This window comes from Leiobunum rupestre, chromosome 9, assembly GCF_980474605.1.
Source record: "Leiobunum rupestre chromosome 9, qqLeiRupe1.1.hap1, whole genome shotgun sequence".
NCBI lineage: Eukaryota > Metazoa > Arthropoda > Arachnida > Opiliones > Sclerosomatidae > Leiobunum > Leiobunum rupestre.
Genome location: NC_143392.1, coordinates 34,070,392 through 34,089,267, shown reverse-complemented (window position 1 = coordinate 34,089,267; position 18,876 = coordinate 34,070,392). Strand labels below are relative to the sequence as shown.

The window sequence follows — 18,876 nt, the reverse complement described above, 5'->3', positions numbered from 1 at the left end:
TTTATCGTATTTACCTGCCATAGGTCATAAAGCTAACATCACGTGCCTACATATCACCACATCTGGTCGCTGGTTGGTCAGCGGTTCCGAAGATACTGACGTTATAATCTGGGACTTGAGCACTGGACATATTAGGCATAGACTCAGGTAACTGATATCACAATTCATTTCACCAAGAACGCGTACAAGTGACTAAGAACTATACACCATAACATTATCCATGGGACTCACTGTTCAAGATTTAAAAAGCACGCGTGAATACTGGGAATAGGAAAATCACGATTAATTTTAGTTCAATGTGGACAAACTTGGCGTCGCTGAAGTCGATTTCCGGCGTAGTTTCATAGAGAAGCTGGAGCGTCTACGTTTAATTTTGACAAAACGGCGCCGTTGTTGTCGATTAAATTATTAGGCTTAGTGAGTTTTTAACCTTTTTTTTATAAATTGGTTCTTTAAAAGTTTAAGTAATGGTGTTAAGTATAAGTAACCAGTAAGCCGTATATTTTTAAGGTTTTTTAATCAAATTCACTGGAATCCATTTCATTTCTAACCTAACTTTATCGCACGTACTGTCGCCTAGGCCCCGACTAATATTCTCGTAGTGATAGTTGAACAGAATTCTTGAGGCGCTTCAAAGCGGCTGGCGTACTTTGGTAAGCCTTCCGAGTTAGGCCACGCCTACCATGTCAAAATATCGGGAGCAGTGATTCTTGGTCCATGCATTATTACCTGCTGACAGCTAGGAGCAACAAACACAAGGAGAACGCAGCTAGCCTTTAAAGACGCTAACGCAGTGTTGTGTACAAATTTCATTGGATGAACCTTTACGCTGAATGTTTTACGTCCAAGGGGGAAGAAAATTTCCGAATTTCCCCCTTCCGACGGCAGCAGGCGCTAAAGCGTCTAGCCAATGAAAACTGTACGCAAGAAAATGCACGACGTTTGACGGGTTGCGTTCTCGTTGTGTAGTTTGTCGATGGAGGGGTGCTGTGTTTGTTTCTCCTAGCTGCCACGATCTTAAACTTAAAAATCTGTCTGTGGCGCCATCTTGGAAATGAAAAAGTTAAGATTAAAAAATGGAACGATAATTTTTTAATTTGCATTTGCTGACTGAAGTACTATACTTTATAATTATAAAATAGTAATAATAGCAATAAATAAAAATAATAAATTAGAATTTGTACACTAAATTTTTCACAACTATATGAAAATGTAGGCACTTGAGGGCGAAAGTCAATTCCCAGAGTTTGAGAAATATAACTTCATGGTGGCTACATTTCATATTTCCATAGCTCTTAGTTACTTCTATGCGTTCTTGATTTAATTAACCCATCTCACCACCTACATTGGTAGAAATAAACTAGAGATTCCCCTATTGTAAATTCCTGTCATAACAGACGACATTTGTTAATTACACTACCGCCATCTCTAGAGTCGTTGCTAAACCACAGTTTCTAGAATCCAAAGAGCTTGATTAAAGGGCCACACTGGTGTTTGAAAAAATGTGGGTGAATAGATAGAAGGATAGTAGATCCGGCCAATCACATACTTGGAGTTTTCAAGCCCTATTTCCGGAGCCCGACCGATAAACTAGTAAAATTCAAACTATACCTTATGGCTCTTTTAATAATAGTTCAGCATAGAGCTCGGCGTTTGTATAAAAATTAACCACTTATTTTATTTTTATCCTTAACCTACAATTATCCGAAAATATAAATTATTTTTTTGCATGTTAAATCGTTATCCATGGATAATATCCATAAATAAAAAGTTAAACAAATATTTACGATTAATCGAAATTTTGTCAGTTAATTTATCTGTTACGCAGAGCTCTAGTTCAGCAATGCATCTATAGATGGTGACACACGCATTGGCGTTTGCCATAAGAAATTAGGATTGGCTTATACCTTCGGAAAGTAACGAGTTTCGTCTCATTTTCAGTCATCACATCGCGGGGGTCCTTTGTTTAACCACGACGATATCGGAAAGCCTGGTTCTGAGCGGCTCCGAGATCGGGGTCGCCATCGTGTCGCGCCTAGACACGGGCGAAGTGGTACAGAAGCTCGAAAGACACCGCGGAGTCATCAGCTGTATCGCCGTCAATAGCGGGGACGACATTTTCGCCACAGGTAAAATTCTTCAGCGCCATCTGTCAAACGAAATGAAAAGGCACGAGCAGCCGTTTTGTCTTAATTAACGTCCTTTCGAAGACACGGTCTATCTTGACGACTTAATTCGGACGGTAGCGCGCGTGCCGTATTTCGGTCGCGAATACCTTTTCTGGCCGAGGAACCCGAACGAATGTCATCCATCTTGGTCTGTCCTTTTCTCCCGCTGGCAAATGAGACTGGGAAGCCATCGATCAATCGGATAACGCGTCTCGTTCTTTCAACTGCCACTGTCCGAGCAAATTGACCGAAAAAGGAAAACTTCGCGTGTAGCACGGAAACTCCGCGGGCGGTTTCATTTTTCGTGGACGTTACGACTCTCGAACGTATTTCTCCTTCCTCTTCAGAAGGCAGCGTTTAAAATACGTTGTCGCTGCAACAAACGTCTAAACGCGCATTTAATTCGTTCCGTCTTCGTAGGTTCGGCGGACAAAACGGTTTTGATTTGGAGTCTGGAGGATTTCAGCTTGCTCAACTCCATTTGCCTTCATTCGCCCATTTGCCACATGAACATTTCGGGAGACAGCACCTTCCTGCTGCTCACCTGCGAAGACAATAGCGTCCACGTGCGGTCATTGACTACCGGCTCCGACGTCCATTCGCTGGAGGATCACTCCGGGCGGGTGACGGTCACCACCTTCGCCAAGGACAACTGCAGATGCGTCATCGGCAACGCCAGCGGGAAATGCTTCGTCTTCGATATTCACTCGGCCAAACGGATTCAAGTCCTCGCGGGCCATTCCGAACCCATAGTGGCCGCTCAGGTGAGCACCCCGAATGTCCTTCCTATTGCTGGAAGTAGCGCGAATACCTTGCTTCAACGAATTATTCTTTTTTTAGGCTCAAGAACAAGACGGCTTTCTAATTACGGCCGGTGGAAACAAAGTAATCGTTTGGAGTTTCTACCGACCGAAGAAGCCTCGAATGCATCAGAAACACAAGCACCGGAAGCTGGAAGATCACAAGGAACCAGTTACCGCCATCGCCGTATCCAGAGACGGAAGCTTGGCCATATCCGGTACGCGATCGCTACGAACGTTAACGTTTCAGAATAATCTAAGGCATTCTTCTTCAGGTTCCAAAGACGGCAGTTGCAAATTGTGGCAAACGAATAGCGGGGATATGACCACGAGTCTGGAAGGTCACGTCGGGGCAATCACGTGCCTAACATTCGCTCCCAACGGGTTGTTCGCGGTGTCCGGCTCGGAGGACATGACGGTCAGGGTCTGGGGGCTGACCATAGGTCTAGTCGTATCGTCTTTCAAAGTAAGATGGACTTTGAATAGATCGTGGGTGTCACTGAAGCTGTAATTTACATCGCTTTCTCAGGAACATCAGTACAGAATCACCGCGGTTGCGGTCTCGGCCGATAGCAGGCGAGTCTTATCGGTAGACGGCCACGGACTGCATCGTCTGTGGCTGTCCGATACCGGGCAGCAAATGTCCGTTAGCACCAAGGCCATGGCCCAAGTTATTTTACATTCCAATTTCGTGTTCGCCGTTGGAGGAAACAGTTTGAAATTCTGGCCACTGATGGACATGGAGAATGAAAAGAGCGTCAGCCACAGTGACGCCATCCTCTGCTACACTGTCACCTACGACTGCCATACCATCGTCACGGGTTCCCAAGATATGTCTTTGAAAGTTTGGGAATTGGCGTCTGGAAAGCTCACGCAGGTGAGTTCCGTTTCATTTCTAGGAATATTCCAGTTATCTACGAATTTGCTTTGGATACCACCAGAAGTAAATGAACCGAAGTTATCAGAATGCTATACTCCCCATGGTGGAGGCGTTTTCCGTATGAAGTTATATTTTCACCTCGAAATAGAAATTTTTCGCCCTCCTAGGCCGAAAAAAAAACGTTTTTTTTATATAAAACCATTTTTTATACATATAAATAGCTACACTCACAATTCCCAAGTGCAATTTATCGCTTCAAAGACGGGGATGGAAATTAGCTTTAATTTGACTCGATTTTCTCATCATTTTCATAAGGTAAACGCACTACGAATTCTGAGCGCTATTTCGATAACATCGGTTAATTTACTTCTGGGGTGGTGGAGTGGTTAGCACTTTCGCCTCGCAGCAAGAGGAGCCGGGTTCGATCCCAGCTTGTGGCACTGGGTGAAAACTCGGAACAACTCCTTCCGCGTAGAGTTTGCAAGTTCTCTCCCCACTGGTTTAAGGGGTTTTCCCCCGAGATCTTCGGTTTCCCCTTCCACAAAAACTTGTTGAGGTTAACGGTAATAGTTAGTGTAGGGAGCTGTTGGCTCGAACGCGTGGCATGCAGGGCTTGCCACCACCCTCCTACGCATTGTAACCCGGCCACCTGAATTAAGGGCTTTAAAAGTCGCATGATGACTTAGGCCTAAGGTGGTGCCTTGGGTATTAGCCTAGCTGATTATTATTATTATTATTATTATTATAATAAACTTTGGAATTATAGTTAAAATTTATAACATTTGTGATTAATTCACGTACAATATTTAAAGGGGTTATAAACCTTTGTTAACATCAGAATAAAATTATCGACCTGGTTATGAAGTTTACACAGACGCCGCGAGCGAATCTTTCCCTGTGTGTATCATCCAGGATTCCAAGTAACCATGGAGAGCTACTAATTTTTAATTGAGACCAAAGCTTTCGCTAACTGGGTGAAAACTCAAAACCTGCGTTGAGTTTGCAGTTTCTTAAAGGGGTTTTCATTTGAGCTCTTCCTCTTTCCAAAAAATTAACTTGGCTGCTGGCTCAAGTGGAATGTAGGGCTTGCATGAAAGGACGCATTGTCCAAATTATTAATTAACCGTGTGTTTTTGAAGGTTCTAGTCGGACACGAGGGACCAGTGACTTGCGTCGCAGTGGCTCCTTTCAGTTCGGCGATGGTCGTGTCTGGCAGTATGGATTGCAATCTTATTGTTTGGGACATGATCTCTGGCTCCGAAAATTTCACCCTCAGGGGACACACGGAAGTTGTGAAAACCGTCAAATTGACATTAGATGGCAGTATCGTCGTTTCTGGTTCGTCATTTTCTAATTAGTTAGTCGGAAAAGAAAATACAGAAAGGAATAGAAAATTCATCTCGGGATTTGTTAGAACTACTAACTTCCGGTAATTTTAATAGCCGGAAGTTTATCGCCTAAAAGCGTGAACTTTCAAACACCGACGTAGTTTTATGGCGTTTTCCATTGGGACTGCTCCGAGCGTGATCCGGATTTGCCTTCTACGTCATCGCTCTACCACGGAGAACTCCGCTAGGTGCTCGGAGGACTAGACTTCCAGCCCTCCCAATGGAATACGAATTTTTCTCGGAGTCACTTTGCTTAAAAATTGCTCTTTTTTGGTTGCCCCGTCCCTCGAGTTGGGGCAGCTCGGATCAATCCGCGAGGGAGCAACAGTGCCAATGGAAGACGTGCCTCCTTTTTGGAGTTGCCCTTTTTGTCCCAATGGAACACGTTTTATATTTAGGAGCGCTCCAGGAGCGCTCAGAGGACTCCAATGGAAAACGCCATTAATTAGCTCTTCCAACCGATTTTCAGATAACAGTTGAGTTATTTGAACCGAGCAAAAATCTATAAGTCAGATATCAGATATCAGATTATCCGCATTTACGTCCAGAAATGATCAGATCAGTAGATATTTGTCTAAACGGAAATCCAGATATTTTAAATCCGAAACTAAAAGACATAATGGGAGCAGATTTCAGATGACTCACAGTTATCGTTTTTACCTGATTAAACTCCTTTCGGAATTATAATTACTGTTGAATTTTATTCGCTCTCCACAGGTTTTCATGGGCCAACTGAGTCTGGTCAGAATAATCATAGCAGATCAGTTCAAACCGGGAATCTGGTGATAAGATTTTAGGCAGATCAGTTCAGATCGTGAATCTGGTGATACATTTTATAGCAGATCAGCTCAGACCGTGAATCTGGTGATACGATTTTTAGCAGATCAGATCAGACCGTTAATCTGGTAAAAAGATTTTTAGCAGATCAGATCAGACCGTTAATCTGGTGATACGATTTATAGGAGATCAGTTCAGACCGTTAATCTGGTGGCACAATTTATAGCAGATCAGATCAGACCGTTAATCTGGTAATACGATTTTTAGCAAATCAGATCAGACCGTTAATCTGGTGGCACAATTTATAGCAGATCAGATCAGACCGTTAATCTGGTAATACGATTTTTAGCAGATCAGATCAGACCGTTAATCTGGTAATACGATTTTTAGCAGATCAGATCAGACCGTTAATCTGGTAAAACGATTTTTAGCAGATCAGCTCAGACCGTTAATCTGGTAATACGATTTTTAGCAGATCAGATCAGACCGTTAATCTGGTAATACGATTTATAGCAGATCAGCTCAGACCGTTAATCTGGTGGCACATTTTATAGCAGATCAGATCAGATCGTTAATCTGGTAATACGATTTTTAGCAGATCAGATCAGACCGTTAATCTGGTAAAACGATTTTTAGTAGATCAGATCAGACCGTTAATCTGGTAATACGATTTATAGCAGATCAGTTCAGACCGTGAATCTGGTGATAAGATTTTAGGCAGATCAGTTCAGATCGTGAATCTGGTGATAAATTTTATAGCAGATCAGAAGAGATTGGTTACTTGAGATATTGAATAAGATACCGTTTGAAATCAGAGTGGCCTGTGAGTTGAATATAAAATATTAAACTGATCTGATTATCTTACGATCTGAATGACCTGATCAGGTGGCCGTCGGAAGCCATAGTTTCTATTCCTCTTGTGTATTTTCTTTGATGACGCCGTCATTTTACAAGTGGCGGGATTTATTCTGTTTATTGCGTAAAGGTTCGGACGACAACACTATGCAGTTGTGGAACAGCCAAACGGGTCATCGCATCGCCATTTTGGATCTTCATTTGGCTCTCTTAAACGTGTCGACTTCTTTGAACGTGGGTTTTCTGGTTGTCCATCTCGCCAACAATCAACAGGTGCCAATCTTGAGGCTTCACAACAACCCTGGCAAGGGACTCAACTTAGATCTTCCGCCGGTCACGCCGGTCACCGAAGAGGCCAAAACTCCAGGTCAGTTTCAATCTTCTTAAGCCTTTGCACTGTTCATTTTGTGGTTTTTGCGTCTTTTGAGCTTTTTATTTGCGATGCAAATTTGCAAAATTCACAGTTTGGTTGAGTAAATTATTGCACTAACAAGGAGAGTACCCGAGGTTTTTTTTGCCGATTTTGTTCAAAGTCGGGCGTAATGTAGACCTATATGAGATATGAAATTTCCCAAAAGGAGACGTCGCACTACTCATTCGATTTGTCATGGCAACTGTTTTTGATCACTTAAAAAAATCTCCATTTAAAAAAGCATGGGATTTTCTCGGTTTCACATACGAATTTTTTTTTAAATTTGAAAACGAAATGAGTAATTTGGACCACATTTAGGTAAATTTCATCAAGTTTTGGACAATTGTAACAATTTTTGGGTAAAATAAGAAAAAAAATCCTATTTTTGTTTTAAGTGATAAAAAACATTTTCGGTGGCAAATCGAATGGGTAGTGCAACGTCTCCTTTTGGGAAATTTCATATCTCATATAGGTCTACATTACGCCCGACTTTGAACAAAATCGGCAATAAACACCTCGGGTACTCTCCTTGTAAGTTGATTATATTAAATTTGTTATTTAGTCTGCATTTTATCATATTTTTATATCACTGTTTAAAAATCAGACTACACAGCGAAGTCATGGTGAAAAGCTATTGAGTGGTGTTGTACGAATATGATGCAAACGTCCACACATTATTTCGACCGTTATTTCCCCCTTACTTCAGCCCCCAATTCTTCCGCCGGCGTTAAAGTAAGGGTGACAGGTTAAAATTGTAATGCAGCCCCACTACTGACCTTTTCCCCATGGCTAAGCCATTCAATATGGTCAAAGCTTTGAGTAAACGTAGAAATAGTTGACGTTTGAACCCATTGTATGAAGTTTCTAATACAAATGGTATTATAAAAGTTGGTATTATAAAAGTTGGCATTATAATTTCCGTAGTGGACAAAAATCTTGGTATTTTCTAGTATTTAACAGTGATTCGCATTTCAAGTACTTTATCACATGATAATTTAAGTTGTGAGCGAATGTTTTCACAATGTCTTAACATTTGGTTTTTTCTTTGATATAAATTTAAATTTCTTTGCTAGTTTTTTTAGCTTCCTAATTTGAGTTGCATTTTGAATTTAATTTTTCCAAGTGGTTGTTTTTGAGTTCAGTGTCATTTTGGTGTTGCACCTTCTGCACATTTGTTGCGACGATTATTTTCGCCCAGCTTTCGTGGTTGCACTCACTTTTTCCTGTCATCTAGGAGCAACAAACACAGCACCACACAAGGAGAACGCAAGCCGTCAAAAACCGTGCATTCTCTCGCGTACATTTTTCATTGGTTAGAAGCTTTAGCGTCTGCTGCCGTCGGAAGGGGAAAATTGTTTTCCCCCGCCGGTTAAACGTGCAGCGTAAATGCTCGTCCAATGAAACTTGTACACAACACTGCGATAGCGTGTTTAAAGGCTAGCTGCGTTCTCCTTGTGTTTGTTGCTCCTAGCTGTCAGCAATTTTCACATTTCTCAGGTTACAATCTTTTCGTTATTGGTGTTAGCAGGAATCCATAACGCTACTTGGAATGAGTATCTCCCCATATCCCCTGTGGTATTTTGTGGCGGAACATTGTGGGAGGGGCTAGAACGCTTATACCGCCTTAAATGGCGTCAAATTCAGTGACAAACAAAGGCTTATAAGCTCCGCCTACTATGTTCCGCCACAACGGCGGGGAATCGAAGCCGTTATTCATTCCAAGTAGCGTTATGGATTCCTGGTGTTAGTCATTGGTGTTAGTCTTCGCAATTCACCATCCCGTTTTGTTTTTCCGTGCAGGACATTCCTGGCGGGGCGTCGTCCCCAAACGCGTCTTGCTGCGAGGCAACTTGAAGCGGGAGCAGTCCTTCGACTCCTTCTACTGGGACCTGCGCTCCGCCTCGCCCAAGCACGACATTGGCGCCAGTCTCGACGACTTCAAGCGAGCACCTTCGCCTTTCGGCTCCCGAGAGCACCTGCATTTGGCCGGCACCATTTGGGACGGCAACGTGGGGCGCGGTCTCCTACGGGGCGGAGCCCACGGCGACAAACCCAAGTTGCCCAAGCACAAAACTCTGAAAAAGCAGCACAGTATGTTCGCCTGTTTCCCCGAATTCACCCAAAGTGGCTCGCTGTCCAGCGTCAACCCCGCTCTCCCCCCTCCACCGACCATCTTGCTGTCGCCGCAGCCCCTCAAAGACGACAAGAAAGCTGAAATCCTCTTCCGAACTCCGCAGAGTGGCGCGGCCGTCGCCTCCGCCGCCGATTCTTCCAGGGCGGCCATTCCAACTAGTGTTTCCGGTAATCCATCTCTGATGGGGGGAGGCGGCGGCGGTTCCCCCGTATCTGGGGACGCTAAGATGTCCGGGCAAAACGGGTCCGCGGACACCACGGTCGTCATTCGACAGTCGGTCGTTTGCGCGATCCTCTGATTTCGCGTCTAGCTATTGGAAACGCCATCTATCGGTTGTCGTTAGAGTTTCGTTTTTCCATTTTAGGCCTATATAATTGTCTGTGAAAAAAAAACACTCGAGGTTTAAATAAATCCAGCAATATTTGGGAAACGATCGAATCGTTCCTCCTCCTGATCGTTTCCTCCTCTGATCGTACACCGCTCATTCGCAGTCCCGCGTTTAATCGATCCTAGTCGTACGTAGAGTTGTTTAAACGGAGACATCTATCGGCGGTCAGTAGAAGCTCGAAATTTTGGTAGACCAAAACAAAATATGGGCTGGTGGGGTGTCATTTGTTTCTATAGTGACAGAGTTATAGGATAAATATATAATATATATTAAATATATATTAAAGAGCACAATTTCCATTTACACGGATCCAATGTACAAAACTAAAATAAATATGCGTAACAAAAAACAAAAACACCTTAAAATAATATATCCCGGGCTTTCACATTTGCACAATCCTTGTTACATAATGAAAATTAATTATTACGATAAAACAAATAACTACGTGTATATTATATTAAAAGAAAATGAAAAAGTTGAAAGTAACCCTTAATACTGTACAAAAGTGGTCGCCCCCTTTTAGTCTAAATATTAAATTCTGAAAATAACTTTTTAAATTAATTTCATTTGAAATTTCCGTTGTACGTATAAGTTGTCCATTCACGATAGCTTTCTTTCCCGTGATGTCTCGAAATGCAAACCATTTTTCTAATTTAATTTTGGGAAAGCTATTCGTGTAATCGTGTTAATTACCTAACAAAATGTGGAACTTTAAATTATCAGTTGATTCCGTAAAATCTCAAACAAATGAGACTGATCAATTTTGGAGCGAAAAAATATTTGAAAACAAAACGTAAGAAATAACAAAGAAAAATACAAATAAATAAAATTGCTATGCAAAAGCGGGAAACTTACGAGCAACATAAAATTATTTTACACTCGACCCAATCAAAAGAAAATTTAAAATAATATTTAGTTTATATAAATCCTGGCTGAAATGTTTTCGAATTAAAAATTAAAAAAATAATAATGGGAGATTGGTGGTTTATACGATTTGGGGCTTTCTTAATAGTCCAATCAAAAACACAAATGTAAGAACACCCGCATTGTTGTTGATGTTAACCTGTAGAGTTTTGTTACTACTATGGGAACGTAAAGCTATGCCAGGGACATTTTATAAAAAAAAAATTAAGACATAAAATATACATGTAGGTTGATATAAAAATTCCAAAAATGAAACATAAAAAATAACAGAAAAACAAAAAAAAACAGATCAAATTATGTTTTCTTATCTCCTTATACACAGAAAAAAACGTGTTCCTTTTGCCATTCCTACTTAAGGTAGTTTTCTGGAGAAATAAAAGAAACTATTCAAGAATTTGTACTTCGTTCGAATTATTAAACATACTAAATACTAAAAACAATAAACTTGAAAAAAGGCATACATCTATTTTTGAAGTACATCAATTTGATTCAATCCTGATTTAAATCAAATGATATTTAAGTCGCTATTAAAATTAAATGATATTTAAGTCGCTATTAAAATTAATATTTTAATTTAAATCAAATGATATTTTAATTTAAATCAAATGATATTTTAATTTAAATCAAATGATATTTTAATTTAAATCAAATGATATTTTAATTTAAATCAAATGATATTTTAATTTAAATCAAATGATATTTTAATTTAAATCAAATGATATTTTAATTTAAATCAAATGATATTTTAATTTAAATCAAATGATATTTTAATTTAAATCAAATGATATTTTAATTTAAATCAAATGATATTTTAATTTAAATCAAATGATATTTTAATTTAAATCAAATGATATTTTAATTTAAATCAAATGATATTTTAATTTAAATCAAATGATATTTTAATTTAAATCAAATGATATTTTAATTTAAATCAAATGATATTTTAATTTAAATCAAATGATATTTTAATTTAAATCAAATGATATTTTAATTTAAATCAAATGATATTTTAATTTAAATCAAATGATATTTTAATTTAAATCAAATGATATTTTAATTTAAATCAAATGTTATTTAATTTAAATCAAATGATATTTTAATTTAAATCAAATGTTATTTAATTTAAATCAAATGATATTTTAATTTAAATCAAATGATATTTTAATTTAAATCAAATGATATTTTAATTTTAATCAAATGATATTTTAATTTAAATCAAATGATATTTTAATTTAAATCAAATGATATTTTAATTTAAATCAAATGATATTTTAATGTAAATCAAATGATATTTTAATGTAAATCAAGTGATATTTTAATTTAAATCAAGTGATATTTTATATTAAATCAACTGATATTTTAATGTAAATCAACTGATATTTTAATTTAAATCAACTGATATTTTAATTTAAATCAAATGATATTTTAATTTAAATCAAATGATATTTTAATTTAAATCAAATGATATTTTAATTTAAATCAAATGATATTTTAATTTAAATCAAATGATATTTTAATTTAAATCAAATGATATTTTAATTTAAATCAAGTGATATTTTAATTTAAATCAAATGATATTTTAATTTAAATCAAATGATATTTTAATTTAAATCAAATGTTATTTAATTTAAATCAAATGATATTTTAATTTAAATCAAATGATATTTTAATTTTAATCAAATGATATTTTAATTTAAATCAAATGATATTTTAATTTAAATCAAATGATATTTTAATTTAAATCAAATGATATTTTAATTTAAATCAAATGATATTTTAATTTAAATCAAATGATATTTTAATTTAAAACAAATGATATTTTAATTTAAATCAAATGATATTTTAATTTAAATCAAATGATATTTTAATTTAAATCAAATGATATTTTAATTTAAAACAAATGATATTTTAATTTAAATCAAATGATATTTTAATTTAAATCAAATGATATTTTAATTTAAATCAAATGATATTTTAATTTAAATCAAATGATATTTTAATTTAAATCAAATGATATTTTAATTTTAACGAAAACAAATTGCCGCTAAGCCTTCGTCATCAGATGGTGAACGTGTTAAATTCGAGAGACCAGGACTTGAATATAGCGACACCGCATGCCCCTTTGTTTTGTCTCCCTTCATAAGCTTCAAGTTGGAGAAACTGCCGAAAAGGATATCTATTGTACTACACTACAGCCGCCACTTGCTTCAAAGAAAATCATGGATTTAAATCACCGATTATACTTCAATCTATTTATAGAAATATACAAAAGTAGTGTCTGTAGCCATGCCAAACTAAATTACAAGTAGTAAAAAATTTAATTAAGGTTAATTTATATTTTAGTCTGATTTACCGCAGCATGACCATTATTACTCAGTTTGTTAAGAGCCACACATTTAAAAATATTGAAGTATAATTTAAAATAAGAAAATATTCCATTATTTCAACAAGCACTATATAAACAATTACCTTGCCGGTCCTGGCTCTCTGAAATATTACTTCTTGGCGATTTCCTGGGAGGATGATTTATTTAAGCGTCTATTTCAAACAAACAATTAGCTGTGTAGGCTTAATTAAAATAAATTAAAATAAATTAATTTTTAAATTAACAAAATTTAATATTGTGATTCCATTTCAACATTCGATACATAATATTATTGTTCGATGAAGAACACCCTTGTAAAAACGTTCGATTTATCAACAAAGTTAAAAACGTGCAATATACAAATTTACAAAATATTAAGTTTATATTTTTTATTTCTACACTTTTACGAGGATGACTTAAATATCGATATATTTAATAACATTTGTAATATTTACGTTATTTTTGTAATCCATAATATAATTAGTTCGTGATAAGATAACTTTGAGTTTCAATTTCGGAAAATTGACTGAAATAGAGGTCAGAATATGGTCAGATCGAAACAAGTTATACATCCAAAATTGTACCTCAAAATAACGTAGCCAAAGATGCGCTTCCGAAAGGGGGCATTTAGCTGGTTAAATTGTTTTACGGAAACCCGTTTTATACCTACGTAAGTAACGTGTGACAATAGGCTAACGACGTCTCGAGCAAAAAACTCCAATCAAATCTTACTCTTCAAAAATAACCACCACTCGATTTTGAAAAATAAATAACATTTAAAAAATGTAGCACCGAATTTTGATAATCTGGAATTATTTGAAAGAAAACGGGGTCTACTTTTGGATAAGGAATACGCCGTCTCATTTCGCAACTCCAGAACCATTCGGCTTTCCCTTCCACGAAGCTTTGTATTCGTCCGCGAACAAAACGTGGTGGAAGGCGGATAAATTCGAGCGATCCAAGTTGCGACTGTCTTATCAACGCACCACGACGAAACGTCTTGATAACCTTCAACTCGCGAAATGCTCAGAGAATGTAGTATAGGAAAAATTCCATCAGAGACTGATTTCTTCGAGGGTGTGCCACCTGGTGACCAAACTTCTCGGATTGGAGAGCATTTCTTGCCAATGCAACAGCGGGTCGCCCCTGGAGTACATGAAAGGTCCGACCACCAGTTTTCCGATTGGCTGATCCTTGACCAGCGGCGTGGGTCCGCTGATAACGACGGTGAAATTGATACTGAAGGAGTCGAAGTACTTGCTGGCCACGGCGAAATTGAAGGCTTCGTCGAAAACCACCTCGTCGCGCTCTTTGTCGTGGTGCTTCAGACTGGTCTTCTTCGTCTTCATCAGCTTGTGGCCGTGGAACAACTGAACCCTGGTGTACAGACCGGCTTCTCCGTTGTCGATCCCTCGTACGTTCTTGAGTCTCCCCACCACCGCCTTGAGTCTGTTCGTCATAGGATTGCAGGACAGCGTTAGTTGTAACTCCCCGACAGAAGACGGCTATGAAATTAAATGATTCGTTAGTTTAGTTTGACAAACGTGTATTATCGTTGGATGGATCATGGGGGAAAAAGTGAGGAATCGTTTTGTAAAACCAAATAAGGGAGTTGACACCGTGTCTTTTTTCCTACGTGACGACGTCAAAGCCACTAATTCCTCAGCTGGGAAATAAACTCCCACCATTCTCGCGCTGACATCACGGAGACGCGATCAATTTGTTTTACAAAGCCACTTTTTCTTCACGAATGGATGGTTCATACTTGGCAAGACGTTTCCAAGTCTCTGGATAGGACTTCGGCGCTTTTCAAGTCAACTTTGCTCAGTACGACGAAGATGTGACCCAGCGAATGCCTCACCTTCCTTTTGTCAATGTCGTACATGGACAACCTTAGAGTTCGAGTCGCTAATTCATCTTTAGTCACCTTTTGGTAAAATGTCTTCGATTAAAACCGTGTTCTCGCTATTTAAAGAAAGATAAACGTACTTGAAACTGCAACACTTCGTTGAACTTGGGCGAAAGGGTCCGCTTCCTGGCTTTGGTTTGTTCGTAGTGTTCGTCGTCAGGCAACAGGTACAGACGCACGAAGGGATCTCGGGGGTTGTTATTGTATCCTCGACCTAGTCGTGGGACGCCACGCGAAAGATGATTAATTTTCAGCGACTGTTGGTTCTATTTTAGAATAATTTTCCCTCCCACTTCGCTCTTAATTAGGTTCGGGATAAATCCCTGTTTACCAAAGATAATCCCACCAATCAACCCTGATACGTCCTCGGGGATTATTTTGCTTTCGCATAATAAATTGGGGTCGCGTTACCGATATTCCGTTTCGTCGCCCACATACTCTCGATTAAATTAAAAAGTTGCTCTTCCGAGTTTCGTTCTCCCACTCCCAGTACGCCCTGACTTTGAACCGTGAACGCCATCTTAAACAAATTTATCGCGAAAATTCTTCTAGCCCTAACGAGATAACAATAGCGGATCTAGACAAGGTTTAATTTCAGTTTGACTAGATTTACCTGGTAGATATTTGGCCTTCACAACGTTGACTTTCAGTTTCTCTTCCGATTCTTCGTAAGTCACGGAAAACCAGAGTCGGCCGTTGCCGCAAGGGGGCGAATTCGGTTCGTCATCGTCTGAGCCTCTATTGTTTTAATGAAATTTAATTAGAAACATTGTTATATTTTACAACCCGGTTACAACAGCCAATAAGTGTGTCAAGTTAGTCGAAATAATTTCTGATAGCCATGTGTGAATTGACGTCATACACTGATACCTCTACTTGGAAGGCTTATCATGGCGTATCACGTATGGTAAGATCACTCTGACGGCTTCGGCCCCGCTTACGATATAAAAAATCCCCTCTGCGCGCGCTCCCCTCTCACGTTGTTGTTTGTTAAGTTAACATAGTGACGTCAAAAAAACCGTCAGCCACATTGAGACGAAAATCTGTTTCAATAATAATAATAATCAGCTAGGCTAATACCCACGGCACCACCTTAGGCCCAAGTCATCAAGCGACTGTTGCGATGAGCATTCCGTGTAGAGGTATGGATTCCTGCTAACGGTAATAGTTAGTGTAGGGAGCTGTAGGCTCGCGTCGCTTGCAGGGCTTGCCACTTCCCTCCTACACATTTTACCCCAGCCAAATGTTTAAGGCATTAAAAGTCGCTTGATGACTTGGCCCTAAGGTGGTGCCTTGGGAATTAGCCTACCTGATTATTATTATTATTATAATAGTGTGCCTCGGTTAAATATAAATTCCGGGCCTCAAAGAGATAGCTATACTTTTTCGGAGAGAAACCCGGGATAGGTATACCTATTTGGTTGAAACCCGGGGCCCCCTGGGCTGCATGGCCCCCGATAATTTGTACCGGCTTCCCCTCTCTTGTCGGGCCCGACTACGAGGACAAGGCAAAGGTTCTGAAGTGGAAGATAGCTAACTGGCACGCTTGTGCGAAACGTAATTTTAAACTTATGGAATAATTTACCTGTAAAGATCGGGTTGAACTTTGCCGATAACCGTGGAAGGGTAGTAATTTCCCATGGAATGCCATCTGGGGAGGGATGGTGGCCTGTTGGTAAATCCAGTAGCACTGCCGTTGGCTTTCAACTGCATCGGAATGTCCACCGAAGGCGACTGTATGAGGGCCATCCTTTTGGGCGAAGGAATGGTCGGGTAAGGGTAGGATAAATCGACTTCGTCCGCCGAGCTGGATGAAGTGTAACTTGAAACTGGCCTGTCGTACAAAAAGTACAATCAGTACAATTACTTAACGACGCTCGTGGTCCTGTCTCACATTTTATGGCTGCAGACGTGTCCCACGATGGACGATTCTGGACTGTCCGTGCCGTTGACTTTGGAACGTTTGCGTTTTATGTAAATCACGAGAATGATTGAGACGAAGACGAAGGCAGTCGCTGCCGTACCTCCACCAGCCAGATACAACCACAGACTCGAATCTGCGTTAAACAAAATGACGCTCATGTAGTTAACGACGTCACTGAATAAAACGCGCTAAGAAATTTAGGTTGGTATGTCATATCAGGGGCGCGTCAAAATTCTAAGAATTCTTCCCTTGATACTGAGAATTCTCATTTCTCAAAATTTTGACGGTCCTTCTCACAGGAGGTGACGTAATCTCTTCTCACGAATTCTCTCGAGAAGAGTGAGAATGCCTCCTCACTTGGTCAAAAGGGGGGGGGGGAATTATAAATAAAAATAGCAGCTAATATTCCAGTCAGTTTACTTGATGCTGAAGAAAATAAACAGTGTGATTTTTTGTGGACGAAAATGAGTTTAAGAGAAAACCAAATGTTAAAGCAACTGTCGGCTCTATCATTGCCACCTGTATTATGAAAAGGCCCCTGTTATTAGAGATGGCCATGAATCTATCCGAATCTTCGAAAAAATTACTTTCGTGGAGAGCGTGGAGCCATCTATTAATGGGAACGGAAGCTAAAACTCAAAATAGCGAAACAATAACGTCGTCAGAGAGCCATTATAGAGTATTATATTTAGACCACTTTTACTCTACTTAGTGAACTTTAACCTAAATTATATATCCCATATAAAATATATTGTAAACAATTACTATAATGGAAGTTATTGACAAATTTACAAACGAGCCAATCAACGCGAAGAATACTTTTGTGTCCCGCCTTTTGGGTTAAAATGTAGCTTCAGCATCTTGTTTTGATTTCGACGCTAGCGACATCTGTTGAAAAAAGAGCTACTTCACTTAGAGCCGACACTTGCTTTAAGTAATTTTCCGATGAAATATTTCCTTTTAAATTAAAAATAAAATGTTTTCTTCCTTCATATATTGTCGTGAAATCTTGTAAACATAATATTTATTTTCAAAGGCTTAGTTCGTGGAATTCTCGTAAGACGCCATCTTTAAAAGAATCTTTTTTACATTTGACGCTTTTTCGCGAGTTCTCACGGAGGAAAAATTATCGCAAAGAACTCTTCCCAAGAGAAGAATTCCTTCTTAGAATTTTGGCGCGCCACAGGACTCGGGAGTTCCTCAAGGTACCAGTATTACACTGTCATTTCGTTGTAGACAGACCCACGCAAACGCGTTACATCATGTGCATTGTAGTGTTGTAAGCGAAATCTATTGCGATTACTGTCAAGCTCAAACATCAAGCTCAAATTTAATAGGCGTCTCGATAAAAGCAGATCAGCGAGTCCCCAAGGAGTAATAGCACTGAGAGCATAGAATGGAAAGCTAGGTTTTATTTAGTATTTGTCTCTTGGTTTTGAAGCGGTGTCGAAAATAACACCACATTTTAGGCGGTAAAAGTTATATAAAAGTTTAAAAAATATAAAATTTTACCTTATATAAAATTTATCATTTACTTCGACCAGGACGAACACGTGTGCAAAGGCTGGTCTCTTTTGTGAAAGCATGGTGAAAGTGAAACGCAAAATCTATTTTACAAGTCGAATTGAAGTTGGCTTGGTTGGTTGGTTACCGGTAGAATTGGCAACCCTGTTACCGCCCGACCGAAAATATTTCAGATCAGTGACTACGTCATGGGAGAAGCGAAAGGAGAGCGCTGCCTATCGTGCAAAGGCGGAACTAAACGTATGGCCAAGAATGCATTTATTTTTATGTTGAGATGAATCAATAATCCGCTAGGCTAATACCCTTGGCACCACTTTAGGCCCAAGTCATCTAGCGACTTTTAATCCCTTTCATTCGGTCGTCTAGTTAAATTGCGTAGGATAGTGGTCAAAACCCACGCGATTCAACAGCTCCCTACACTTACTAGA

The 18,876-nt window shown here is 38.8% G+C and overlaps 3 protein-coding genes across 6 annotated transcripts in view; 2 read left to right on the top strand and 1 right to left on the bottom strand.

The window, feature by feature from the left end:
• LOC149927228 (protein qui-1) overlaps positions 1-11,062 on the top strand; it is a 233,051-nt gene extending 221,989 nt beyond the window's left edge. For both annotated transcript variants that reach the window (XM_090158274.1, XM_090158275.1), the window contains 9 exons: positions 24-147; positions 1,942-2,129; positions 2,589-2,932; positions 3,009-3,186; positions 3,244-3,434; positions 3,498-3,845; positions 4,988-5,186; positions 6,999-7,235; positions 9,081-11,062. In XM_090158274.1, the coding sequence (XP_090014400.1) occupies positions 24-147; positions 1,942-2,129; positions 2,589-2,932; positions 3,009-3,186; positions 3,244-3,434; positions 3,498-3,845; positions 4,988-5,186; positions 6,999-7,235; positions 9,081-9,712 (2,441 nt within the window). In that variant the 3' untranslated portion in view covers positions 9,713-11,062. The remainder of the gene's footprint in view (positions 1-23; positions 148-1,941; positions 2,130-2,588; positions 2,933-3,008; positions 3,187-3,243; positions 3,435-3,497; positions 3,846-4,987; positions 5,187-6,998; positions 7,236-9,080) is intronic.
• Mlh1 (DNA mismatch repair ATPase Mlh1) overlaps positions 7,778-18,876 on the top strand; it is a 211,656-nt gene continuing 200,557 nt past the window's right edge. The window contains exon 1 of one of the 2 annotated variants that reach the window (XM_090158279.1): positions 7,778-7,800. The gene's annotated coding sequence lies outside the window, so the exon portion shown is untranslated. Of the gene's footprint in view, positions 7,812-18,876 lie in introns of both variants that reach the window. The other variant, XM_090158280.1, reaches the window with a different exon arrangement.
• Positions 13,391-18,876, bottom strand: part of LOC149927227 (synaptotagmin-15-like) — a 37,179-nt gene continuing 31,693 nt past the window's right edge. The window contains exons 2-8 of one of the 2 annotated variants that reach the window (XR_016474023.1): positions 16,895-17,057; positions 16,586-16,834; positions 15,614-15,738; positions 15,081-15,214; positions 14,857-15,018; positions 13,758-14,596; positions 13,392-13,701 (exon numbers count right to left, since the gene is read on the bottom strand). Coding sequence is in view for 1 of the 2 variants with exons in the window: in XM_090159149.1 (XP_090015275.1) it covers positions 14,147-14,596; positions 14,857-15,018; positions 15,081-15,214; positions 15,614-15,738; positions 16,586-16,834; positions 16,895-17,057 (1,283 nt within the window). In the remaining variant the exon portion in view is untranslated. Of the gene's footprint in view, positions 14,597-14,856; positions 15,019-15,080; positions 15,215-15,613; positions 15,739-16,585; positions 16,835-16,894; positions 17,058-18,876 lie in introns of both variants that reach the window. The other variant, XM_090159149.1, reaches the window with a different exon arrangement.